Raw genomic sequence first — 27,475 nt, forward strand, 5'->3', positions numbered from 1 at the left:
GACTGAAGAAACTGAGGCAAGTAGATCTTGATGAGTTTAAGGTCAGCCTTGTCTACCTAGCATTATACAGTGCTGTCAAGGCTATAAAGTAGACCCTGTGTCAAAAAACAAAACAAAACAAAATTTCCCATGAATTCATATACTACCCATTCCCTTCCCAGAAGTCTCCCTACCCTGTGAAGTCTCTTCATTCTATGTTGAGGTTCAATTGGGTCTGCCTACCTCACTGTGGTCACATTAGACAGGAACAAGTTTTCCTTTGTCTTTCTGACACTTTCTTTTGGAATTAAGATGCTGGCTGAATCTAAGTATATACCTTTTCTGATTTTGTTTAGTATTTAAGGATCTAGCCTTAATATTATACCTTCCCAGGGGCCCAGGAGAGAGGCTACCATTCGGTGCGGGAATGAATCCAGATGCACAAAGCTCTTTCGTCCAATTCCTTTATTCATCTGCTACCATCATTTAGTCACCAGCTCAACTCTCTCAATTCTTTTAATTTCCTCTCTTTTTTTTCCAGGACTAGTCTATATCTTATCCCAAGCAGCAACATCTCATGTTTTGTATACAACACAAGATAGCCGGTTTCCACCAGAGGCTTCCTGGCAACTTTATTTGCAACCCAAAAGGGGAGAGATAAGAGTGGAGTCAGTTAGCAGTTGGAATATATCAGAAAAGGAATTTATGTGCTAGAAACACATCCTTACTGTGGTTAAGTGAAGGCATTACGAGTCTGCCATAAATGCGTTCAACTATAAACTTACAGGTGATAGGGTAGGGAAAGTCTGTAGGTCACTAAAACTAAAAGTTAAAACTGTGACCCCCCCGCCTCCCCCCGCCACCAGTTTCTTGACAGGACAGGGGAGGAGAACTGATAGCTAGTCAGTCTGCATCACAGCTTGAAATGCCTGGTAAGAGGAAAGTCCTTTTTGATCTAAGAGTTTCTCTGGGGCAGTGAGAAAGAGGGGGAGGCCTTAATTTGCACAAGAAACAAAGCTTGTTCATCTAGAAGGCAGTCACTTGGCCTGTGAGACAGGTTGTCTCAGAGAGGATGCTTTACCTTAGTTCAGGGCAGGGGTGGGGAGGATGAGAGGGTGTTCAGGTGTCTAATAGATGGCCTGGTAGCTTTCTGTTCCTTGCTTGTCTTTTAAAGCTTTGTTGGGGGTAGGCTCTATCTTAGGAAGAAGCTCAGGGAGGGTATTTGCAGAAAGCAGATACCCAAAACAAATGCTAAAGAGCGGGGCTAGAGCTTAGAGCCATGTTTACATGGCTATCCAGGTACTTTGAAATGGAGATTCACACACACATATACATTTTAGGAGAATTATGAGCACAAGGAATTCATAGCAAGGCACAACTGAATATTAAGCCGTTATGTTACCAATGCTCCATGCCAATTGTCTTCCCACTCGACTGACCCTTATAATGTACAGCTGGACTTCTATTTCACTTGAGTCACATTATTAAAATCTTTTATTAATAAGATTAAGAACCCCAAGAGTAGAATCCAATAACTAAAGAATCACAACTCTGAGATATCAATGGCAGAGGATGAGGGAAGAGCTGTGGAGAATCACCTCTCATTAAAAAAATTCTTATAATGTACACATTGTACCTTAGTGCTACAATGTCCCTCGTTCTGCTCTCTTCCTGTCCTGAGTGGATGAGATGCCCAGGTCATAAAAGTGCCATCTAAGCCTAATCACTAAGACACACAGTCTTTCTGAGTGTCTATTTCTATTCTTTGTGATCACAGAGAGACAAAAGCAGGAACAGTCCTTATAAAGGGTCTTTGGTACTTCTAAAAGTTGGTCCATAGTGTAGATAGCTGTTTTCCATGAATCCTAGCCTTCCACTTACTGTGATGACCTCCATCAGGGGCAGTGAGGACAATACCCCACATCCTAATCAGGGCCTTCAATCCTTTAGGCCTCTTTGGATGGCTTTGTTGATCCTTGACTGAAAGCTTCCTGCAGAACACACACTTCCTGGGAGCTTGGAATGGGGATGTCTCAAAGGGTTCTACAAGATTCCTGAGGATCCTCAGCAGTATGTCATCACAACAGATGGTAAAACTGTTTCATAAGTACTTTGGCGCTCCTACTGATCCTGACCCTTCTTTGTTAGTCCAAAGACTGACATCCCCCTGGTGGTTTGAATAAGAAATATTCTCTACATTCTAGGATAGTTGAACACATGGTTCCCAGTTGGTGGTACTCTTTGGAGAGGTTTAGGTAGTGCAGCCTTGCCAGAGAAAGTATATCACAGGAGGTGAGCATTTATCTTCAGTTTATTCTCTGTTTCATGCTCTCCACTGAAGATGTGAGCTCTTAGCTCCCTGATCTGTCTTCATGCCCCTCAGGATTGATAAACTCATGCCTTGGGAACAGTATGGCCAAATAAATCTTTTTTATATAAATTAATTTCCTTAGGGTGTGTTGTCACATTGAAAGAATAGTAACTAATACAGCCTCCATCCCTCCTAACTTACAGTCAGGCCTTCTGTTTCTTATGCATGTAGATAGCAATGGCACCAATTACCAGTAGCAGTTTGGGTCCAAGGAGCAGAGCTACAAGGATTTCAGCAGTATCTGATGACTTCTGTTCTGCAAAACAAATGGTAGGAAAAACTTTAGAGAGGACACAAAGAGTTCATCCTCAGGGATCTTCACCTGACCCATTTGTAGATTCCCAAGTACATTAAAGCTCTGAGGAGTTTGCATCTGTGCCCTATCCCAGCTTCAACACTTCAAAGCAGAAGATATGGTAAAGAGATTTTGAGTTCCATTGGCCCTGCCATAAGTCACCAAGTTTCCCTTCTAGAGAGATTGGGTAAAAATTTGTGCCCAGTGCCACATAGCACCTGGTTTTATGAACATAAGTTCCCACAAAGAAGCTGAGCCTTCAAACTGAACGTTTTGTAATGATTATTAGTGTCTTGAAATTCAATGAATTAGAAAGCCTGGCATGTTGTAGGTCCAGAGCCAAATTATCTTGGACCATATACAAACTTTTTAATAGCCATAAATTAGCTTCCTCTGTACTTGACATAACAGCTATGTTACCATTAAGTAAATAATTTGGAATGTACAAGCAGAATATAAGTTTTCCTTTAGAATGCATTAATATTAACTTAGCAGACCCCGAGTTTCTACAAACCTAGATATTAAGTGTGTCATCAGATAGCATCTAAAGCCTCTACTAGGGTTCTCTGCTGTGTTGTAACCCACTTCTGTGTTTCCACCAACGTATTGCAAAAGTGTCTTGACTTATGACTTCCTTTGTTCAGTTCCTGGAAAAATTGTGTAAAAGTTGTTACACAGTGGCCTTAGATATGATCTAAATCTGTGTTCCTGGGCCATGACCACCCATATTTTGATCTAGAATGAACTATTGGGGTTTAAGGACTATTATTTCCTCTTCAATAGGAAATCTGATCTGTAAGTATGGTCACAAGGTTAGTGGGATTCAGAGATGCTCCTCACTGCTGGTATTTAGGAAGATTCCTGGAACACTGTCCTTAGACAAGACAAGTTCAGTCTTCCAATTACCCAGGAATAGCTGTGCAGAAGACATGCACATAAAGATGATCCATTGAGAGAAAGAGTTTACAGAGTGCCTTGTTTAGATAAAAGAATCCTGGAAAAATCCAGGTTCTTGGGGTAAAGGAGCCTGCTGAAGTGGCCAACAGCTTGATCAAGCCACTTGCTGAAAACATGCAGATGAGGAACAAAAATCCCATAGAGAAGGCTGGGGACTTAGCTCAGTGGTAGAGCGCTTGCCTAGCAAGCGCAAGGCCCTGGGTTCGGTCCTCAGCTCTGGAAAAAAAAAATCCTATAGAGAGTCTATCAGAATAGATGTCATGGTTTGGTGCCTCAGCCATCATACAGCTCAAGTCCACCCCAGTGTAGATGCCTTCTAAAGTTTTTCTGTTGTTCAGGAAGTAGTACTAATTTTGAAATTAATCAAAAATTAAAATTTGGTTTTTGGAACAGAAAGAGTCTGGTTAGGTTGTGTATTGGTTGTAGTGTTTGCCTAAGATGTAAGGTAAGCTTAGATTACTAGGTTCAATAGCTAGCACATCAACAACAACATCATCATCATCAACAACAATAACAACAACAAAAATCTTTGTAGCCAATGCCTATATTACTAACACTAGTTAGGTAGAAACAAGAGGATCAGAGCCCAGGTTTTCTGAGACTCTGTTAATAATAGTTTTAAATGTCCATGACCTGCAACCTAGAATTCTAGGAAGAGCATTTCATCTAGGGAAATGTGTAGATATGGTTGACCTGTTGGTGGGTGTGTGGAGCATTGTCTTGGCTGCTAATTGAGATGGTAAGCACCACTCTGTGTGTGGGTGGCACCATTTCATTAGACACAGGGCTTCACAGTGTTTAAGAAGTGTAAACAAAGCAAGGTGAACATCACACCACAGATAGTATGGTTGCATTTTGTGTGTGTGTGAGTGTGATGGGTGCTTATGACCTTGGGTGTGATGTTTGAGTCCCTGAATTGACTTTCCTTGTATAGCAAGCTGAATAATACAGTTCTTTGCCTGGGTTTAAAACAAAACTATAACATTGCCCGAAAACACAAACAAACAACAACAATGACAAAACAAACAGGAATCAAATTGGTCTTGATGGGGCCTTAGGAAGAAGCAAACACCCAACTTGGTGCAGCAGAGTACAGATTCTATTGCCTCTTCCCTCCTGTTCAGCCTGAAAGAATTCTCAGTGGCCATCCCATGTTCCAGCTCTCTGAGGAGTTGCTGTGTCTTTTGTTGTCCTTGCACTGTGATCCCATGGCTCCCTCTGCAACACAGGCTCTTTCTTATCTGTGTTGATATCCAGTGTTCTGAAAAGATTCACCTTCCCATTTTCACCATAGACTACCTTCTTGTGATTCTGATATGGAAGAGCAGTATGGGAAATACACTCAAACAGGAGAATTTGTGGGGGCTGGAGAGATGGCTTGAGGTTAAGAGCACTGGCTACTCTTCCAGAGGTCCTGAGTTCAAATCTCAACAACCACATGGTGGTTCACAACCATCTATAATGAGATGCAGTACCCTTTTCTACTGTGCAGGCAGAAAACTATATAATAAATAAATGAAATATTTAAAAAAAAACAAAAAAAAAAACAGGAGACTTTGTAATTTGATTACTGAAATGTCCGGCATTGAAGATCGCAGCACTAATGGTCATTGTTCCCAGGGCTTGTGGTAGAGATGTAATTGTTTAAGTTAAATGGCAGACAATAGTTATCCATAGAAAGGTAATTCTTTTGCATCAAGCATTGAAGTGAATTATCTCCCACCTCAAGGAAACCAACAAGACCAAACTAAACAAGGAGCAAAGAGAAGGAAAGAAATACTATCCTGAGAGTAGCAACAGAGCCTAAGTAAACTTCACGTCAAGAGAATAGAATCTTAACTTGGGCCCTAGGAAAGCAAGTTAAACCTAAGTCATGATAAAGGGGTGGAATAATTGTTCCTTTAATGAGATGCTGCCCTTTTTCTTCCCAGCATTCCTTCTGCCAGTACAGTTCTTCCCAGCTGAGCCACAGTGAAGTTCACCTTTCTGGGGCTTGATTAGGAAGGGACAATGGGGTTTTTGTTTGTTTGTTTGTTTTTGTTTTTATTTTTTCCTATATTCCTTTCAGGGCTTGCCAGAACCCAAGCTTGCTTCTCTGGTACTCTGGGCCGCAGCAGTACTTTTCTACAGCTCCCTCCCCACCAGTTGCTCACCATGTGTCTGGACTCTATGCTGGCTAGAAAATTATGGCAGTTTTTGTTTGTTTATTTGTTTCTGTTTTTGCTTTCCCTTTCTTTTCTACATTATCAACCTCTGGGAGTCTGATGAGATTTAGACTTTGCCTGTCTAAGGGATTTTTTACATTAACACTCTAGTAAAATTCAAATTGTGCCTCCTGTCCTGAAAGTCCATTCTTTAATAAATGGCACTAAGAATCCCAAGACAGGACCCAATTCCCTTTACATCATTTGGTGACCCATGAGGTATTTCCACAAATTCTTGTAAGATATTGAAGAGATGAGAGTAGAAAATCAATGAAATAGAGACTAAAATTATGGATATGACCACTAAAAGAAGTTCGTTTTGGAAAAGGAAAATATTGGAAATCTTCCAAAAAGACTGATGAAATGAAAGAGATATGACAAGTTTTCCACATTAGTACTTATAGAGGAGCATTACTATATAATTACACACATATTCACTTAGACCTAAAAAGGACACTATGATTATCTAAGAAATTCTCTACCAAAAGTTTGAAAATTCAGCTAAAATGGACAAAATTTAAAGTTCTAGTTCTAAATTATTTGTTATTGGGAAAATTGAGGAGCATGACACTTTTTGAAGAACCTAATTTTGTGGTACATGAAAATCTATAAAGTAATTTTGAAAATACAGTCTATTTGAAATACTATCAATAATTTTATTGAATGTGATGATGGTATTAGATTTGAATGAAAATATCCCTTTTTATATGAGCACCTATTGGTGGACTGCATTTGGAAGTGTATAAGCACACAGGACAGATCCATCAGAGGGTATGATTATGCAGCATCTACATAGTTCATACTCTAAGAGAGCTGATACTTGCTAAATTTGACTCTTTTAATGGTGATGTAATGGATAATTGGCTGACCCATTGTTTATCCAACAGATGAGGCTCACAACAAAGGATGTATGACAAGGAACCAGAGTTTTTAAAAAGTCATGGGAGTTGAGTGTCACAACTGGTGTTTCATGAAAGAAAAAATAAAACAAATTCATATAGAGTGGTCTGTATTGCACTGTAAGTCCTAGCATATTAACAAGATAAGGGGAAAGACTTTACTAGCAAAATTTGCCTTGGATACTGTTGATGACCTTGTTCCCAAGGATGTTAGATTTTCCTTTAGTGTATTAGACTAGGTTACATGATCTCAGGGCAAGAACTCAACATTCCTATTGCTTCCCCATCCCTAGAGTCTTTGTCTGTAAAACTGATGACTCATTAGGTGACTGATGAAGGCAAGAGATGACAGACAAATTGAAAGCTGCATGTATTAAGTGTGGAGTCAGGGTCTAGATAAGACATTTGCCCATTATAACAAAACAGGAGGAAATGAGGCCCCTGTCATAGTCATTTGGGTTCCTGATCCATACTAAGTCTACAGGTCATCAGGAGGCACACTGAGGTTACACTCAGGAGGTAGCATAGGACGCTGAGTGAGGACCCAGATATTCATGGAAAAGGGTAAAATGGAAAGGAGACAAGGAAGATATTGAAAAGGAAGAATATAGAAATGAGGATATAACAAATTTTAGGTTAAAAAAAGGCAAGAGACAGGATTCTAGGGTAAAATGATGCCTTCCTGTCTCCCTTATTTAATATCTGTGAATGTCAGCACATAAATGGAGAGATGTATGAGACCCTGGAGAAGCTAGTAATGAAAGCTAACTTTAACATTCTACTCAGTTGTAGATATCAGAATTATCATACAATAAACAAAATGCTACCTTTGACATTAAAAAAAAAAAAAAGGAAAAAATTTGCCAACAGCCAAGAAGCTTGGGTGGAGATTCACCAGACATGGTGCAAATACCTTGTTCCCTCTGCTGTGCACTGATCACCACAGTGTGGGTTTTTAGGACTGCTGGCTGTCTATCATGCTCAACTTGACAGGTGAGTAACATGTCCTCCTCATAGGCAGATACATTCACCAAGCGCCTGCTGGTCCAGCTGTAGGTTCCATCCTTGTTGACTGTGAACATAGAAGGCTCTTCTATCTGGGATACTTTTCCGTTCTCTGACCAGGTCAAGCGAAGGCTTGAAGGGTAGAACTTATGCACCTGGCAGGTGACACTTATCAGATTCCATAGCACTGATGGCTGCTGGCTGATCTCCACAGTGGGTGGAACTGAAAGAGCAGAAGCAGAAGCTGAGACTTCAGAGCCTAAGCACAGACAGACCCCAGAGAAGAGACTGAAGTATGGATGAACCAGCCCCCTTGCAAGTTCATCATGGGACAGGATGAGTATTTGTGCCAGAGTAGAACCCTTAAACACAACTCCTGACACATAGGTGCACAGGGTGAGTGTCATAAGTGAAATCAATAAGCACAACTCCCAAGCACACTTGGAAAATGACAACATCAGTAAAATACATAAAAATGCCAGGAATGAGGGCTGTGGATCATAATCAATACAGCTGTAATTTCTTCTGTTAAAATAAATACAGTTTCCTTTATGTGCTGACCATAGTCTATGATTCCCATCCCCATGCGGTGTACACAAATGCTTGCTGGGAACTATGGAACAAACCATTCTGAAGAGATGAGCTTGAGCTGGGATTCAGAGTCATTTACCTCGGATGATGTCAGACAAGTTGGCAGTCCCACAGAGTGGGCCTCCTTGCAAGGTGACATGGGCCACCTCACAGATGATCTGAGAGTAGACATCCTGAGGGCTTAGCACCACCTGGGCTGTGCTGGAGATATTGTAGGAGATACTTTCTCCTTTGGGGTCCACAGTAGTTTGGAAGTGAGAGAGCCCATTTCTGTTTTTGAACCACTTAAGTGTGATGTTCCGAGGAGAGAAGCCATGGGACTTGCATGTGAAGCTCACAGTTTTCCCAGGAGTAACTCTGACTGTAGGGCCCGAGACCACAGGAGGAGACGGTTTAGCTACAAAGGAGCATGCAGACAAGGATGTGATTGTGATGGCCACCACTGTTGACATAACATTGTAAGGTACCTTCATAAATATTATTCCCACTGTTACTGTTTATTGTGGTGGTTGGGATCAATACCAGAGCTTCAGCCACACTGAGGACCTGCTGTACTTCAAGATGACAGCTGTGTCCTAGACACAGACCTTAACTGTTTATCCTCCTCCTTTTGTTTTTTGATTATTGGAGATTTGGTTTGGCAGGGTTCCTCCTGGTCTTTTTTGGGTGTCTCTTATTCTTTTATCTCCAGAGGTTGGCAAATATCCCCACCAGTAAGTGAGGAAAGGCAAGGACAGGTAGAATTCTTGTCCTGGGCAAAGGAAGGCAATTATTAGTGTATTTTATATTTTCTGTGATCTGCTCCTGCTGGCTTCCTCAGGAAACCTAGCAAATCTAGGGGATATATATGGAGATTCACATCTATCATAACCCAGGAAATAAAAGATGTCACAGAGGTACTCCAAAGCTGGAGCCCTTCCTGCTTCCCCCAGTTGTTTGCTTCCTTTCCTTAACTACATGCTAGTAGGTCTTGTCTGTGTCAAGTCTATATTTAACATTGAGAGCTCAATAGTGTGCATCTCCAAGTGGGCTTCAGTTGGGCTTAATTTGAGATTGAAAACAGTGATTACCTTCTGCAGAAGAAGCTAAAGGTGGTTCATTTCCTAACTGTTAATCTTAAGAGAACAGATATGAGCCTGTTGAGCACAGAGTACACTCCCTGGTTAAAAGCACACATATGGGCGGACTAGCAGGAGGAAGGCAGTGTGCTGTGTAGATGTTTTACATTGAGGTTAGTTATTATGTGTAACAGGCTGCACTTGGAAATATCATACACATGTGTCTTTGTATATACGTGACTCCTTTGCAAATGTGCATCAAACCAGGAGTGTAAACAAGTGTTATTTGAAGTCAAGCTATCTAAACACAAGCACATCTGACACCTGATGTCCCTACGGGCTTGAGGGGCTATACCCAGTCATTATTTATCGGGTGTTTCTGTCCACCTTGACATTTCCTAGTTTCCAGTGACCAAACCTTTGGTGGGATTAATATCAGAGTGCATTTGGGTGGACAAGTAACACAGACAAAGCTCATCTCAACCCCAAGAGGTGATTAATTTGAATCCTATTCTTTATCTAATGAGCATCAATGTCCCCTTTCATGAAAACTGAATAAAAACATCACCATAGAAAGATTAAAATGAAGGTAGAATTCCATGCCTAAGTATGTACTTACAAATCCTATATATCACTGCAGTTGTTACTACATGTGAGATCATATATTTATTCTTTGCCACTATTAGCGCAGCAAAATCCATAAAGGCCCAAGATGGCATGTCTCTAGATTGTTCCTGCCCCTCCTTTGAAAAACCTATGTAAGGAGCAGAGCCTCTATTCCAGTAGTTCTCAACCTTCCTAATGCTGAGACCCTTTGATATAATTCCTCCTGTGGTGGTGACCCCCAACTATAAAAATTTATGTTGCTGCTTCATTACTGTAATTTCACTACTATTATAATCCATGATATAAATATCGGATATGCTATTCAACTAGCCTAGGTTTTATGACCCCCAGGTTGAGAAGTACCTTCATACTCTGACATCATCCTCTTTCTTAGCGATCTTCTTACTAAGTTGGCCAGTGGCTTTTACTGTGCATTTAGGACCACAAGCACTTCCTTCAAAGGGGCTAATTATAGAGAGTAGATGACCATGAGAAGGTGGAAAGACAGAACTCAGTGACATACTGTGTCATTAAGGTAGAATTCTGAGTGATAGTGAGAAATGTCTGGCCTCAGAAATTGTTCTCCTGCAGTCCTGTGCAATGCAGGGAAGTTGTGTACCTGAGGCTGGAGTTGAACAGCATTCTGCCTTGGTTGGATCTTGGGGATCCTGAGATCTCTTCCCTGAAAAATGTCCCTGGCACATTACTTGGGCTTTAGGGTATTGCGTGCAGCAAGCTAGACACTGCTACTCTAAAGCAAAAGAGGTTTTCATGCCTCAGCTTGGTGACCTAATGTTTCTATCAAGAGAAAAATCACAAATATCTCCTGCTTCAGAAAATGTATCTCAGGGGATTTTAAACCCAAGCTGAGTATTAGAACATTCTGGAATCATTTGATATTTCAGATGCCAAAACCCATATCAGACCAATAAAGGAACATGGATCTGGGATTTTTCTCAGTGTCCCACGTTAGTCCAAAGTGAAAAATGAAGCCTGGTTGAGAGCCACCAACACCCATCCCCTCTTAATTGATAACTAAGGTCTAGAGAAGGAAAGTGAAAATCCAAGTTCACATGGTTTCTGGGTAACAAAGCTCACAAGATGAAATATGTCCTCCATGTCAGCAGTTTCTCTAAATATGTTACATGACTTCATTCATTTAGTATAGCCTGTCTATACACTATGCTAGCAGGGAGAATTTGTCATGTGAGGCTCTTGTGTGGATGGTTGTCCTGGGCACATATTGAAAGCAGCAGTGCTGGGATGCTGATTGGGATGCATATTCAGGCACTTACTCTGTCCTGCAGACCACTGCACTACTGATGCCCTATAATGACCCGCCATCTGGGATTCATTCATAACACATGGCTGTCATCTTCACAGAAAGGGAAACTGAGGACTGCACAGAGAGCAAGGTTTTCTCTCCCATGGCTTCCTGACGCCAGTCTCTCAGCAACTCTCTGGGTAGTCATAGCACTCAGGAAAGTGGGCTCAGGTGTATACATTCTACAGTAAGGGAAAATGTCCTTCAAATTCAGTAAGTTATCAAAGGTTGTTCAACCATGGTGTCACTTGGTTTTGGGGTGCTGCTTTGACAGGTGCTATACAGAAGGAGTAGCCTTTCCCTCTAAAGGGTCTGTGGTCATCACCATAGATAAGGACACTGAGGCTGAAACAGAGACTCTGTCCCCACTTCCCTCTGTGTCTCAGAGGCCATTTCCTGTGTCCTCACTTTCATTTACCACAACAAAGCAACTGTCCCCACTTCTGTGACCCTGCCACTGACTCTGCCTCTTCTCTAAGAATCTAACTAGAGGAATTCTAGGCCAAATCTTTTCCAGGTAATTCCAGAAAGGAGTCTCTTTTTCCAGGGCTCCTGTAGAACCTGCCTTTTTCCTTATTCCATGAACAGACCACATTATCAAGACTGGACACAGGAGGCAGCTTTATTCTGTGTCTGCTGCTCAGAGAGAATAAGCTATGTAGGAAGAATACCATGTATACTATGTTAGTCTAGGAGGCAGAGTGCTGTAGTCAAACTTGATTCTTTCTCACCTGCTCACCTCTATAATCCTCAGGGTTTTCTTCTCTAAAGGGAAGAAGTGATCTCTCCCCTATAGCACATGGTTAGGTAAAAACGACATGACAGGCATGTGGCACATAGCACACTATTATTTAACTGCCCTCTTTCCATCTGCTTTCTCACCAAGGGAATCCTAGGGAAAATGACATGCCAGATTAATGTAGACACTGGAGGTCTATAGATTGCATCTTGACTGAGGCACTTGCTGGTTGGAGCTGTCTGGGCATTGCATTACAGAACATGGTGTCTTTATTTATGACATCTATAGTGTCAGGGTGAAGCCACTCCTTTTGTCTCTCTCTGTTGAGGGATTGTGAGAAGACTTGCTGTTCCATAGCCAGGTAGGAAAACAGCAACATCTTTAAAAATAATTTACCCTCAAATGCAGCAGGCCTCCTCCACAGGGCATGTGCCTTATTGCCAAGACTGTGGCTCTACATGTTCACCCACTGTGGCACTGCTTTAGTGGCACAAATTAAAACAAATGAAACATTCAGGATCTGGGGTCTGAGTTAGTGTATCTCTAGCTGTTGGACTATGATACTTTGTTTACACAGGGGAACAGTTCTCAGTTCTGATATGGAGTGAAGGGTATGACTGACATTGGGATAGATTTCCCATTACTGCTATTAGCATCCGATTGTGAGGAACATCTGAAAACCTTGGGGAGCTGATGATGAATGGAAATGCTGCCTGAATCTGAGAAATTCTGACTCAGCATCTCTTATACACCAGGCTCCTGTGTGGTGATGATGTTCCTTGCTTGGACAGAAGAAGCTAGCCCAGAGTCAGATGTGGGTTCAAGGCTAGGTCCCAGCACTAGCTAGTTATGTGATTATGGACAGGGCTCACATATCAAATATGGCTGGACCGGATAGTCTGGCTGTCCTTCATGCTGTAAAATTGCCAGAATCAAGACCAAGGAATAAGACTTCAGGCCTCTGTCAGGAAGTTCAAAGTGAATGTCCTGATGCCTACACTGGTGATCTACATGGAGACCACTTCCAGGACACAAGTCTACATTGCCCAGAACCTTCAGTGCCTGTGAAGTAGGATATAAAAGCTTTCCAGACAGACCCAAGACAAAGATCCAAACCAAGGGTGAAAGATTCCACAGTGAATGTGGGCATGTACCAAAGGATCTCAGTGTGCTGTGGATGAAGAGAAAATGAGAAAAGCACTGTGCTCTGACCTTGTCACTTTCTGCCTTGATGTGCTTTTCCTCTTGGCAGGAGGAGACGCACATCTTGGGTAAAGAGCTCCTGCTAGGCTGCTACTTGCCATCTCATTTGACATCTAGAGTGGAACCTGGTGTACACTAGGCCCAGGTTGTTTGGCCAGAAAGAGAAGACTTAATCAATAAAGGAAATATACTCTGGAGGCAGTAGGCCAGGCCTGACTCTGTCGCTGAACAAGGCAGTCATCTCTCAGGGTTTTTATGGAGCCCCTAGGCTGGGAAAGATTGAGAAAGGTAAGGATTGCTGAGGAGGCAGACCAGGGCATGGATTTACCTCTGTTTACCAGAAAGGGGACCTCTAGCAAATAGCATGTTCTTTCTTCTGTTTTTTTGGTCCACAGCTGGTGTTAAGTCACCCTATGAACATGAAAGTCACTTACGGGCTTGCTTATTCCTTGCTGCTCACAGAATCTTGGACACATTTTGACCTGTTGGAGAAATCAGGGATAAGGAGGACAATGCAGTACTTACCAAGCACATAAAGCTCTGTGCCTCCCTCAGACTGAAGCTCCCTGTCAGAGTCTGCACTGTACATCTTCACACAGTAGTAGGTACCAGAGTCAGCAGGTGTGACATTACTGATGCGGATGGAAAACTCTAGGTTGTTTCTCTTTGAAGTATCTGTAACATTTGTGACTCTGGGGAACTTCTCTCCTGTGAAGCTATATATTAGGTGCCGACTCTGCCCTGTACCCCTGAACCACATCATGGGCCCCACAGGGAGCAGGGAGGTCACAGTGCAGTTCAGAGTGGCTGAGTCTCCAGCAGAGACAGAAACTGATTTCTCAGGCTGAATCACCTTCAGCTCCTTCTGTGTAGCTGCTCCTGCAGGAAACATCAGTTAATGCTCATCATGATGAGAACCCAGAGGCTCCTCTAGTTCATAATCATATACTGCTACTTATTAGAGCTCAGCATGATGTGATCACAGTTGCCCTGTCTTGGGCCTCTTAACAAAAGAATGCAACAGACAAGGAAACTGAATCACAGAGACTCTGAGAACTTGGCAATATTTTGACTGAAGCCCCAATTCTGCTTGGAATTCTCATGCTTCATCCAGTATCTACTGGTTTTCACCCTCTGTGCACATGGCATGAGCACCTCTTGTGTAATAGTATGGGAAGTGATTACCTGACTCTTTTAGACCAGAGATAGGTAAACCTAAGAGCTAGGTATAGTTAGTGAGATATACATTTGATTACCAGATTCTAGGTCAGGCCTCTATGGGGTTGCTTTATCAAGTGGATTGATTATGCCATAGATAGATCCCAATATGGAATAACATACACCTTAATTAGAGAAATAAAACCTCACTTTAAGTTACCAATTCTTAAAATATGTATTATAATCACATTAATTAGTTAATTAATTTTATGTGTATGAGTATTTTGCTTCCTTGAATGTCTGTGCACCAAACGCATGCCTGGTGGTCAAGGAAGCTAGAAGAGGGTGTCAGAGCCCTTGGAATTGAAATGATACAAAGTTATAAGTCATGATGTGGGGGCTCAGAATTGAACATGGGTCCTGTGGAAAAGTAGCAAGTGGTCTTACTCCTTGAACCATCTCTCCAACCCCAGCATTATATTGACTTTAAGGATGATATAACAGATTCCTATAAAGTTAATGGTTTGACACAAAATAAATGTTTTATTTCATGCTTTGGAGGTCAGAAGTTCTAATTTGGTGTCACAAGGCAAATATCACAGGGTCACAGCACCCCACCCTCCAGGACGCCTGTTGATTCCTTGCAAATGGTGTGGTAACCCGAGGGTACTGTCCCTTGTTACCTGTCTTCCCATCACAGCCCTTATTTGCTCAGTAACTCTGAGTCCCACAACCCTGACACTTCTGACCCCTTCTTGATCTGGGAGGACTGCACTGTTCTGCACTATACTACACTATTGGACCAAGACTGTACAACATTCATTTAAGATATGAAAAGAAGATACTCAGAGCAGCCTTCCCCTAGGTCCCTTCCCTAGGCACCAGCCATTCCCTGGAAGACCTGCCCAACTTGGCCCCAGGTTCTGGCCATAGGGCAGGACACTACCCCTCAGCCTTACTGGAAAGGTTCCCCTTCTCCAAGACCCCCAGCAGACCCTGCAATCTTCACAACCTGCCCCCACACCCATCCACCCGAGACCCCAGCCACTTCCTGAGACTTAGAAACCAGCCCCCAGCTCCGGACCCACCCAGAGCTCCCATCTGGACCAGAGGTGAGTACCTGGGGTCATACCCAGAGAGGCCTACCCCTAGGTCACATCCCGGGGCACCAGCCATTTCAGGAAGACCTGCCCAACTTGGCCCCTGGTTCTGGCCATAGGGAAGGACCCCCACACTCCCACCAGAAAGGTTCCCCTTCTCCATGACCCCCAGCAGACCCTGCAATCTCCACACCCTGCACCCACACCCATCCACCCAAGATCCCAGCCACTTCTTGAGACTTAGAGACAAGCCCCCAGCTCCCATCTGGCCTGGAACTCCCATCTGCATTAGAGGAGTGCCTGGGGTCATACCCAGAGAGGCCTGCCCCTAGATCCCCTCCCTAGGCACCAGCCATTCCAGGAAAGACATGCCCAACTTGGTCCCAGGTTCTGGCTATCAGGTAGTACCCCCCACACACACTGAGAAGGTTTCCCTTCTTCAAGACCCCCAGCAGACCCTGCAATCTCCATGCCCTGCCCCGACACCCATCCAATCAAGACCCCAGCCACTGCCTGAGACTCAGAGGCCAGTTCCCAGCTCCCATCCAGCCCAGAGCTTCCATCTGGACCAGAGAGAGGCTTCCTGAATCTGTCAGCTCTGTCTGGACCAAGAGCGCTGATAGGACCAAGAACAAATGCACAAGGAGATGGGCAAACGTCAAGGCAGAAGTACATACAACAAAATAAACAGCAATACTGCATCATCAGAATCTAGCCCTCCTCCAACAGCTAGACCTAAACATCACAAAATGCAAGAAGCAGAAGAAAACAACCTTATTAATAAAATCATGAAGAGGCTAGAGGCTTATAAAGAAGAAATCAAAAATGAAGTGGAGGAACAGACAAACAAAAAAAATGGGAAGAACGCTATAAAAAACTAGAGGAAAGGACAAATAAGGCAGAAGAAAACAATAAGTACCTGAAAGAAAATCACAAAAAAGCAATGAAACAAATGAGGAAAACAGTTCAAGACCTGAAAAGGGAAAGAGAAAAAAATGAAGACACAAGCAGAGGGAATGCTGAAAATAGAAAATCTGAGTAAATGAACAGGAACTACAGATGCAAGTATAACCAACAGAATGCAAGAGATGGAAGAGAGGATCTCTGATGTAGAAGATATGTTAGAAGAAATAGATTCATCAGTCAAAGAAAACACTAAAACCAACAAAGTCATGACCCAAAATGTCCAAGAAATTTGGGACACCATGAAAAGACCAAACCTACAAATAATAGGGATTAAGGAAGGAGAAGAATACCAACTCAAACGCACAGAAAATATATTCAACAAGATCATAGAAGAAAACGTTCCCAATTTAAAGAAGGAAATGCCTATGAAGATACAAGAGGCCTATAGAACACCAAACAGACTAGAACCCCCCAAAAAAGTCCCCTAGCCACATAATAATTAATTGTGGATGAGCTTTGGCAGAGACACTTCACCTCTAGCCACATCACTGGCCTGCATGTCAGCCTCAGTGTCTCAGGAAGTGAGCAGAGAATGCAGTGCTGGGAGCCAAGCAGTCCCATCAGCTGCTTTGAAACTGGCACTGATAGCATCAGCGTTACAGTGATTTAAGTGGGATTCTGCTGAAAAGAATTTTGTTAGCTGACATATTACAAATTACTGTTTTTGAAGCATTATCTAACAGGATGCTTCTAGTCATCTATTGTAACTGATGGACTCTCAGAGCATTGCATAGGACTCTGTTTCTAAGACCTTCAGACAGTGTTCTGACCTTCTCTCCTGTGGCAGTTCTGTTTACCTGGAGTCCCTGAGTTCCATTGGCAGAGGTAGACAGATGCAGAGAGGTGACCGTGTTCCTGGAATATGCTCACCTGTGAGTCCCAGCAGTAGGGCCAGTAACAGGACACTGTGAGGAGTGTGTGGCCAGGTGTCAAGGTCAAGCATGTTGAGAGCTAAGGAGTTTTCTCAGCTCAGTGTCTGTGCTGGTGAGATCCCAGGTTCAGTTCTTCAGAGGTAAGAGGTACTGTGCCTTATTCTGAATAAAGGATGTATCTGTTATGTTGAAACAGGAACCATAGTGGTTATTTTGAAATAGAGACACAGTGTTTCAGGCAGCTGCTGGGGTGAGGTTATTTATCATGCATTTTTAGAGGGAGTCAGATATGCCTAAGAAAATTATACCTTTCTCCTTTTCTGGACCCTATACTAGATCCACTTGGTCTCAAAACATATTGTTTTAGTACATCACCAAAGGGTTTTTTCCAAACACCTAATTCTAAGACCCTTTCTGTTGATTTGATGTCCATTCTCTCCAGTCTTACTTGAGAATTCTCACTTAAGCACATATTACATGCTTGTGAGAATACCTCAGTGATGGAGTAAACCAGTGGGAAAGATCTTTGGAAAAACTTCATTTATATCATAATAAATGTATTCAAAGTGAAGATCAAGAGTCTATAAGTTTATACAAATCTATTGGAATGTGTTATGGTTCATATTACTTGTCAAATTGACACAGGAGACACAGGCTTCCAGAAACATCAGTGAGAGCTATTTCAATTTAGAATGTCTCTGACTGTCAGTGAGGGATTTCCATTAGTTAACTGATTTTAGAAAACACATCTTAATTTTAGTATCCATTTCAGACTGAAAGTATAACACTGTGCCAGAGAATTTTCCAGTACTGAAACAAATTCCTTAAACAAATCATCCAGGATTAGTAGAAGCTGCACAGAAATATTGGGTAGAATAATTTCCTAAGCAAATAATATTTGAACTCTAAAATGGTGAAGACCAGCTGAATACTAGCCTTTTATGCACTAATTCATTCCCCACTGTTCTTGTCTATGGATATACTGTGACTCTGTCTCAAGATCTGGCCTCCTTGAATTCATTGAAACAATGAACTGTAAGTTGGAGATGTGAGCCAAATAAACCCCTGCTTTATTAAGTTTTCTTTGCCACGGCATTTTATCATAACATAGCGACTTCTTCCAGAGTGCAAGTGAGAACACTTTAATGAAGCATGAAAGGAAATACCATTATGTTGAGAAGGGGAGAGTATGGACTGTTACGTAAGGCAGGGAGAACAGGGTGACACAATGATGCCCAGTGTATGTTCTAGATTTAAAGTATACATTCCATTTCCTGCTTTGTATAGCTAGGAATTGGGGAGAGAGAAAGGGTAAGTGACCTCACTGACCACAGATGTGTACCTAGGAAACAAAGAAAGGAGCCAAATGCTTAAGACCCTCTTTTCTCCTCAATAATCCAGGTATAAGAAGTGTTTGTATTGTTTCATATAATATATCATCTAATCTCCTTACCAGGAAGCTGCACTTAACCATCCTTGCCTCTACGTGTGGGCTGTGAGGTCAGTAGGACACTTGTATGTGGGTGATCTGGGACTAGACACCAGGTCATGCAATACCAAAGCCCTTGCTATCTTTTCCTTTCTAAAGGTGAAGGTAGTACTGCTTCCCTTTTAAAGATGAGGAAATTGAGGCTCAGAATACTTAAGTGAGGATAATTTACCAAAGAGAAGTAAGACCCATTTCAGGCTGGAAGACCTACCTTGTCTCTCCACATAGTTGCAGAGCTGGTAGAACGAAGATTATATACTCAGGGTCTTGGGATTTTGTATGTAGTCTGAAAATTGAGCCAGCACCTTACACAGCAGAGCAGAAGAGAACTTGGGCATTCCCATTTCCTGCATCTAGTCTCATGCCTACAATCTAATGACATCACTGGATTTTATTGAACAGGTAAACAATCTGGCTGCCTGGCACGTACCTCCTGCACTAACTGCCCAACTCTATCACCACCTGGGAGGCTGAAATGTGCTCTTCCTCATCCACTCTCCCCGACACTAAGACTTTAGGCTCTGGCTCTCGAGGTTGCTGGTTGCCTGCATCCCTGAAAATTAGTGAGCATTGGTGAAGATAAGAAGGAGAGAAGAGAGGAGGCAATCATAATTTTTTCTTGGCCCTGACTATGGTGTTATGAAGGGTGGGCTGCAACAGTGTCATACAAAGCTTAGAAACAGCCCTAGTCTCAGTCCCCCACCTCGTTCTCGCTCTCTCTTTGGGATCTAATAACAACTCTCTCCTCTTACCCCTCCAGTCTTGATAGAGTGAGGGTACATGACAGGCTTGCTGACATGGCTAGGACCAGGGAAGGTGGGTTCCCAGGTCATTGTCCCCTATTCCAATGGGCTTCCTTTTTTCTATAAAACGCCCATGCTAAGAAGAAGGGGCAACAGATTGCTTTTTGTTTTCCCTTCCTTTGTGAAAGAATCTGTTGTCCATGAAATCAAATAAAAGTGAAATAACATTGACAAAAAAAGACAGAAGAATTTGTTTGCTGTGGAGTTTCAGTGGGCATGATGACTAATCTTGGCTGTGGAGCTGACACCTGAGAATAGGCACCTCAATTGAATAATTGCTTGCTTCAGATTGGCTCAAGGCCACAATCTGTGAAGTCTTTTCTCCACTACTAACTAAGGAGGGTCCAATCCACTGTAAGTAATATTCTGTAGTAATAGATTACTAATCAAATAATTAGTGTACACTATTGGGCTTCTGTTAAGTGAAAACTTAAAACAGATAGCACTAACGGTGGGCCTAGATTCTAGCTAGTAAATGAAATATCATAGGAAATTGGAATCTCATCAAGATGTGAATTAAATTGCACAGCTATCCCCTATGATCCCCCAGAAGGTAGAAAATTACCCAGTGAAATTTTCAATTTAAATATTTGTTTTTTCATGAAACACAGTATTATCTCCAAAGAAGTGATTGTATAGTATAATGCGCTATCTTACCTTTTGGCAAATACCTATTACTTTTTGCTAACATTATAGAAAAGTGCTGTTGCCTGCCAAATCTTAGTGGGCTCATCCATGTGACATGCTCTGTCAAAACAATTGTCAGTAGATGTTGCATGGGTGAAAGGAGAATGAATATCATATGACAATGGTCCAAAATGACTAAGAAGCAAGGGTACACCATAAACTTAGAGTCATGCTCAAGAGGTCTTGCTTTAATTTGTTGAATTCTAGTCAACTTATAGATTTCTAGTAAAATGATATATTCTTATTATTGTATGTGACTGAATGTTATGTCAGTTTTATAAACTGATAACTAAGAAATAGTCTGTAGTGATATTGAGACACCCCATACACAGACCTCTGCCTTATATCTTAAGACACCATCATCATAATTCTCCTAGTTCACTCTATGCCAGTGCCTCCCAAATTTCTACCTATCCCCATCCCAGTTCTCAAGACTACAGATTCACAGAGCCTCCTATCTAATAACTTCACTTAAATTTTGAAAAGTCAGTTAAAATTTAATATCTTCAAAAGCAAATTCTATAACTCTATGCAAAATTGTCCATGCAGAACATTTTTGTACTCACTTAAAAATTTTTTATCCTAACCAGTGAGGCTGAAAAGCTTTGAGATAATCATAAGTTTTCCCTGTCTCTCTACATGTTCTTTCTCACAAACAAAAGTGGATTCTTAAAAAGGTTGCACCAAGAGAGAATCCAACAAAAGAAGAGTTTTAGGTGGTTTCTGCTACAAGGTAACATTGCTAATGGCTAGATTGCTTAGCACATTAGAGCTAGTTCTCAGGACATTTCAGATTCTGTATCCCTGAGGTTTATTTTATCTAGAATGTGCTTGACAAATATACTGTGATCTGACTCTGCTCAAACCTAATTTGCCTTTAGCATCACTTCCTCATCTCATGCTTCTGTTCTATCACAGCATTTACTTTATTTTAAAGACATAGGTATGGGCATATAGTAGTGTCAACACAGTGTCTAGAATAATAATATTTTGAAAAAGGCTAATTGTAGCTATCTTGTACTCTGACAGAGTCAGACCATATCTATAAAGACTTCATGATTTAGAGATGAACATTTTAGAAGCAATTCCTGAAGACTGAGAACTTTATTCTGATGGAGATGCACATGAAACAGAGAGCCATGAGATGTCAACAAGTATCTGAAGGGATAACTTATGAAGAAATATTAGATGTTATTTACATTGCAGCTTCATGTAGATAGATCTAAGAGAAAGGCAGCACTGCCCAAAGATAGGAAGAACACTCTAAACAAGTAATCATTCCCTCATCTCGGAAAGTGTGCAAGCAAAGGTAGGTGAGTTATTCTGTGGAGGTGCTGTAGATATACAAGCTTTCTTTTCATTTTGATATCAGTCACATATGTGGATCTTTTTCACTTCTGCTTTGGACATCTACAATGCAGGTGATCACATCAGGCAGCTCTGATCTTGAGTCTACATAAAATATCTTCAATGGAACTAAGCTCAAGAATTATTTTTGCAACATACTATGTTGAAAGTCCACTGGAAAAGAAGAGTTAAGGTGTTGTACAAATGAAGTGAAGTTTTCAAGTGAGGTTAATGTTGCCTCCCAGACCTACATGGACAACCTTCTTAGGAAATATTATGACTTGAATATATGTATCTGTCCAGACAGCTTGCATATATTACTGATTAAAATTGAGTGATGTTTAACAAAAGAATTTTCTTTAGCATGCAATGAAAGGGAATCTTCTTTAACTGGGAAAAGCCACAAATATTAGTCAGGGCTTCACAGAAAATCAGAAACAATGGCTGTGGAATGCAAGTAATTTTTTTTTAATTATAGAAACTTAGCCTGCAAGAACTTATATTTGCTGAACCCTCTGCTTCCCCCTTGTGCAATTAATCAACTGCTTTAGATTTTGAATGATCTCCCCCAGCAATGGGATGAGATTCAGTCACCACCTCTATCAAACCTATAGGACTGATGCATGTTAGCCTCTATGTGCTGCTGACCTTTTTGGCCTCTGGTAAAATTTTTGTAACCTCTTCCTCAGCTCTTGTAAATCCAATCCCCCAGTTTCCTCCTCAGCACTTTAGCAAACCTTCTGATGTGGTTTCTTCTCACCACCCACTGCCATATTGAAGGGACTAACTAAGCATATCCTAGAGAAACACCATACATTCCTACCTCTTTTGAAGCCCCTCTACTACCCCCAGGCCCTTCCCCATTTCTGTGTCTCAGGTCCCAATACCCAGAAATATATTTTACCTGGAAGCCCCTGTACCCACACCTATCAGGGCCTCAGAAGATTTTCCTACAAACACTACACAGCCACTGCACTCTCAGAAAAACATGGAGTAAACAAAAACAAAGGAACAAATCACCTATCCAACAGAGACAAGACCAGATATTAGAACCTAGAATTATAATTGTCCCAATCCCAGATGCCTAGATGCCAGGTTAAAACACAATCACTAATATCTAAGACAAAATGTCTCCACTAGAGCCCAACCCTAACACCATGGTCTTTGAATATTCCAACATAGCTGAAGGACAAGGAAGAGACCTTAAAACAATTTGTATGAATATAATGGAGGTCTTTAATGAGGAAACAAATACCTCTTAACCTATGAGAACACAAACAGTGGAAAGAAATGAATAAAACCATTCAAGACATGAAAGTAGTAATAGAATCAATAAAGCAACCCAAACTAAAGGAAATCTGGAATTGAAAAATTTAGAAACCATAATAGGAACCACAGAATCAAGCTTCACCAACAGAATACAAGAGACAAAAGAGAGAATCCCATGCATTGAAGACACAATAAAAGAAATGGGTGTAGCTTTTATGAAATGTTAGACATAAAAAAATCCTGACACAAAACATCCAGGAAATTTGAGATACTATGAAAAGCCCAAATTTGAGAATTACAGGAAGAAAAGGAGAAGAAGCCCAGGTCAAAGCACAGAAAATATTTACAACAAAATCAGAGATGAAAATTTTCCTAAACTAAAGGAAGTGATGCCTATCAAAGTACAAGAAGCACACAAAACTCTAAATTGACTGGACCAGAAAATAATGTCCCCTTGGCACATAATAATCAAAACACTAAATATACAGCAAGGAAAAAGAATGTTAAAGACAACAAGGGAAAACACCAAGTAACATATAAAATCAGACATATTAGAATAAACCTTAATATCTCACTGGAGACTTTAAAAGGCAAGAGGGCCTAGACAGATGTGCTACAGACTTTGAGACTACAGATTATAAGGATTATGTCCTTAATTATATCACCAGCCTGAGATGGCATCCCAGCCTAAAAAGAGGATCTGTTCTCTCTGTGTTCTTTTTCCACACTCTCTCCTTCTGTATTCTCCCCCCTCTGCATTCTCTCATTCTCTCTCTCTCTCTCTCTCTCTCTCTCTCTCTCTCTCTCTCTCTCTCTCTCCCCTTCTCTCCCAATAAAATTCTAGAAAGGTAACCATGGCTCATGACTCTTCCATCACCGATACATGCAGCACTGTCCTCTGTCAGCTGCCACTGTCCACAAGCGCTGCCACTTAACAATCACAGATGGCACCCCAGACTCCTATATCCAGAAAAACTTTCAATTACAGTAGATGGATAAAGTATGACATTCCACAATGAAACCAAATTTAAGCAATAATGATTGACAAATCCAGTCCTACCAAAGGCTCTAGAAGGAAAACAAAAAACAAAAAACCTCCATCCTAAAACTCTATTTTAAAGTAGTTAACTACACTCCACTCAAGAAAACATAAAGAATGAATAATTACAGACCCAGTAAAGTCAAAAGAAGTAACACACACACACACACACACACACACACACACACACACACCCCAAAAACAACATCAGAAAAATAACAGGAATCACACAATTGCCAGAGACAGCTCTGGCCAAGGAGAGATGGGTGGAAGTAATGGGGTGGGGAGTAGGGGAGTGCAGTGGTGGTTTTCATATCCCAAAGAGGATATGTGAAGTTTTTGAAGGGAAGAGAGGAGATAGACATGATCTGAGGTTGAACTTGGATGGCTGGCAGTACCATTTATTGAAAAAGGAAAACACCTTTGGTACTCAATAGTTTAGCCACAGGCAAGATTGAAAGCAGACTCAATGATTCAAGGATGGAAAGTAGCTATTATCTTCATTGTAGCATTTTTACTAAAACAAAGGATGTAAGTCAGCACGTACCTAAACGCCTATTGTCCTCAAAGGCTCACTAATTCTACAGGAGCCCTCTAACGTCAAGGGAAGGGCCACGCGTTCCTCCTGCCAGAGAGAAGGAGAATGACTGCTTTAGGAAACAGGAACTTGCATCAAGGCCCCGAGGGGATGGAGGCCCTCATCGAAATGCCTGACCTTGGGAAAAGGACTCCTAAGAACAAATTTCATTCCTCAAGGGGCATGATGCAGTGTGTTGTGGTAAGTTGTTCCCAAATTTCATCCTTTTGTGTTTTAGTCTTACTATGTGAGCCTGATCCCTTCAGACCTTCCCAAAAAGGAAGGTTCTGATGGCTTCTCTTTTTCCATTATACTTTACCATTCTGACTTCTCTACACTTATTAACTGGACTTTTGTCCTTAATGGCCTCAGGCACTGAATCTGGATTGTATGTTTTACATTCTTGGGGTCAAGTGTGTCCAGTGAATCGCTAACTTTCCTGTTCTTGGTGTAATCAAGAACACACACATGTGCATAGTCTTCAGGCTATATGTTTCTGCAGTGGCAGGAATTTTTTAGCCAGGACAATATGTCTCCACTAGAGCACAGCAGCTCTACCACCACAGGCCATGAATATTCCAACATAGCTGACATACAAGTAAAAGACCATAAAACAACCTGTATGAATATGATAAAGGTCCTTAACAAGCAAACAAATAAATTCTGCACAGAAATTTATGAAAACACTGTGAAAGGGCCCCAAAATAGCTTGACCACACAGCAGCCATGACAGGCTTAGGGTCTAGACACAGCTTCTATGACAGTCTTACTGCCAGGCAACACTCAGATCCAGGAAGAGCCTTAAGCTGATACCACCTAGGGATCCACCCAGGGGTGAGGAAGTACCTGACATCCCAAATATTCCGACCATTAGATAAGGTGACCAGATGTCCTTGAGTCTAGCACACACCTAGTTTTGTTTTACAGATACCCCTAGACAACTGTCAGCCAATCAGGGTCCTGGACCCTGGAAATCCCCTCACCCCAACCTCTGTTATGATAAAAACTCTGCCCCACCTGAGCTCAGGGCTCTCTGCTTTCACCTTTGTGTCAGACAGACAGAGGGACAAAGCTCCAGAGCTTAAAATAAAAGGTTTTTTTGCTTTTACATGCAGGATTTGTGGTAGTCTTTTGGGAGTCCCCACTGTAAGGGTTTTGTCCTTAATTACGTCATCATCCTGGGACAAGGGCCAGCCTAAAAAGTGGGCGGGCCCTCCGTGCCCCCCCTTCCCCCCTTCTCTCATCCCTCCGTGCAGTGTCTCTCTGTCTCCTTCTCTCTCTCTCTCCCTCTCTCTCTGTCTCTCTCCTCTCCCCCTCTCTTCCCCTCTTGCTCAATAAAGCTCTAAAAGGTAACCATTGATAGGAAATCACAGCATGTCCACAGAGTTGGGATTGCCCGGCGGACCACTTAGTCATTTGCGGTTCAAAACAGCCATTTCCGGGTCAAACATCTCGCATGGCTAGGACTCCGTGGCTTTACATGGTTGCGTAAAGCACGTGCGTGCGCAGCCATGTAATCTACGCGCATGCGTGGAGTACCCACATGCGGTCCTGTATGCATGCATGGCCTACTCTTTAAAAAGCCGACGCCACTTTGCACAGCTCTCTTCTCTCTCTCCTCTTCTCACTCACGTGTGTGCTTCACACAGGCCTGTCATGTCTGTCTCTTCCTATCCTATATTAATAAACAGCTCTTCTGTGGATTTGTTGTGTTCAGGCGTGTTCCTCGCAGGGTAAGAGCGCCAAAAATAACTAACAACCGTGGCTCATGTTTTCCCGCCGACCAGCACACTCCTCTTTCGGCATGGCCGCCTGTGGCAGCAGCCAGCCATGAGCAGCAGCACCAATCTAACCCATAATCTGGGCATAACAACACAAACAGTATAAGAAAATGAATAAAGACATTCAAGACCTGAAAGTGGAAACAGAATCAATAAAGAAAATCCAAACTGAAAGTAATCTGGAAACGAAAATTTAGAAACTAGAACAGGAACCATAGAGTCAAGCTTCACCAACAGAGTACAGGAGATGAGAGACTCTCATGCATTGAAGACATAAATAAAAGGAATGCATATAGCTTTCAAAAAATATTAAATCTATAAAGCTCCTGACACAAAACATCCAGGAAATTTGAGACACTACGTGTTAGTTATTTAGGCGGCATACTTACCCTGCGACGAACACGTTCCGAACATGACAAATCCACAGAAGAGCTGTTTATTAATATAGGATAGAAAAGACGTGAGTGAGAAGACAAGAGAGAGAGAGAAGAGAGACCTGTGCAAAATGGCACCAGCTTTTTAAAGAGTGGGCCACGCATGCGTACAGGACCACATGTGGCTACTACACGCATGTGTGTAGATTACATGGCCGCACGCACTTTATGCAACTATGTAAAGCCACAGAGCCCCAGTCCCGCAAGATGTTTGACCCGGAAATGGCTATTTTGAACTGGAAATAACTAGGCGGTCCACCAGGCAAGCCCAACTGTGTGGACATGTTGTGATTTCCTATCATTCCCCACTCATTTCTTCTTAAAAAAAGAAAAAAATGTGGATGGGTGGGTATGGGGCGCCGTTTCTCTCAAAGACTGCTTCAGGCTGAATGTTGGATGTTGGTTAGCACTTTGGGGAAATGGGGAAATGGGGAAGCTGGCACCTGAAATCCTGGGACGAAGTCCTGCAGCTGTGTCTATCCTTCATGGTATGGCTGGTCCTGGGATGAAGTTCTGTCATGTCTTGTCCTGCAACTGTCCGTCCTTCATGGTGTGGCTGGGAACGTTCTGTCTGACAAGACACTGGTGACATAAAACGCTTAGAGAAAAGACTCATTATTATTTTATTTTTGGAGTTGACACTTATCTGAGGTAGATCTGGACTGTCCGGACAGAGACATGTTAAAAAGGTGGCTGTGATGTTTTAGTACTCTGCTTAATTT

At 42.0% G+C, this 27,475-nt stretch overlaps 1 protein-coding gene across 2 annotated transcripts; it reads right to left on the bottom strand.

The window, feature by feature from the left end:
* Positions 1–469: 469 nt before the first annotated feature.
* LOC118578703 (signal-regulatory protein beta-1-like) lies at positions 470–26,748 on the bottom strand. Of its 2 annotated transcripts, none has more exons than XM_036179870.1 (5): positions 26,709–26,748; positions 13,757–14,110; positions 8,381–8,698; positions 7,619–7,933; positions 470–2,606 (listed from the first exon to the last, which is right to left on the bottom strand). In XM_036179870.1, exons 1-5 carry the CDS (start codon positions 26,731–26,733, stop codon positions 2,494–2,496), a joined length of 1,125 nt encoding a protein of 374 aa, XP_036035763.1. In that variant the 5' UTR covers positions 26,734–26,748; the 3' UTR covers positions 470–2,493. The 2 variants fall into 2 exon arrangements, with proteins under 2 accessions (XP_036035763.1, XP_036035762.1); XM_036179869.1 differs by lacking the exon at positions 26,709–26,748 and adding an exon at positions 17,326–17,445.
* Between the last annotated feature and the right edge of the window lie 727 nt (positions 26,749–27,475).

Source organism: Onychomys torridus, chromosome 2 (assembly GCF_903995425.1).
Source record: "Onychomys torridus chromosome 2, mOncTor1.1, whole genome shotgun sequence".
Taxonomy (NCBI): Eukaryota; Metazoa; Chordata; class Mammalia; order Rodentia; family Cricetidae; genus Onychomys; species Onychomys torridus.

Bases quoted from the DNA above. Each gene is read 5' to 3' on its own strand.
- LOC118578703 (XM_036179869.1), bottom strand. From the start codon at position 17,398: ATGCTTGACCTTGACACCTGGCCACACACTCCTCACAGTGTCCTGTTA. The intron at 14,111-17,325 runs GTGAGCATATTC...TGTTTCCTGCAG, and splicing joins CCTACTGCTGGGACTCACAG to GAGCAGCTACACAGAAGGAG. The intron at 7,934-8,380 runs GTAAATGACTCT...CTGCTCTTTCAG, and splicing joins CTTGTCTGACATCATCCGAG to TTCCACCCACTGTGGAGATC.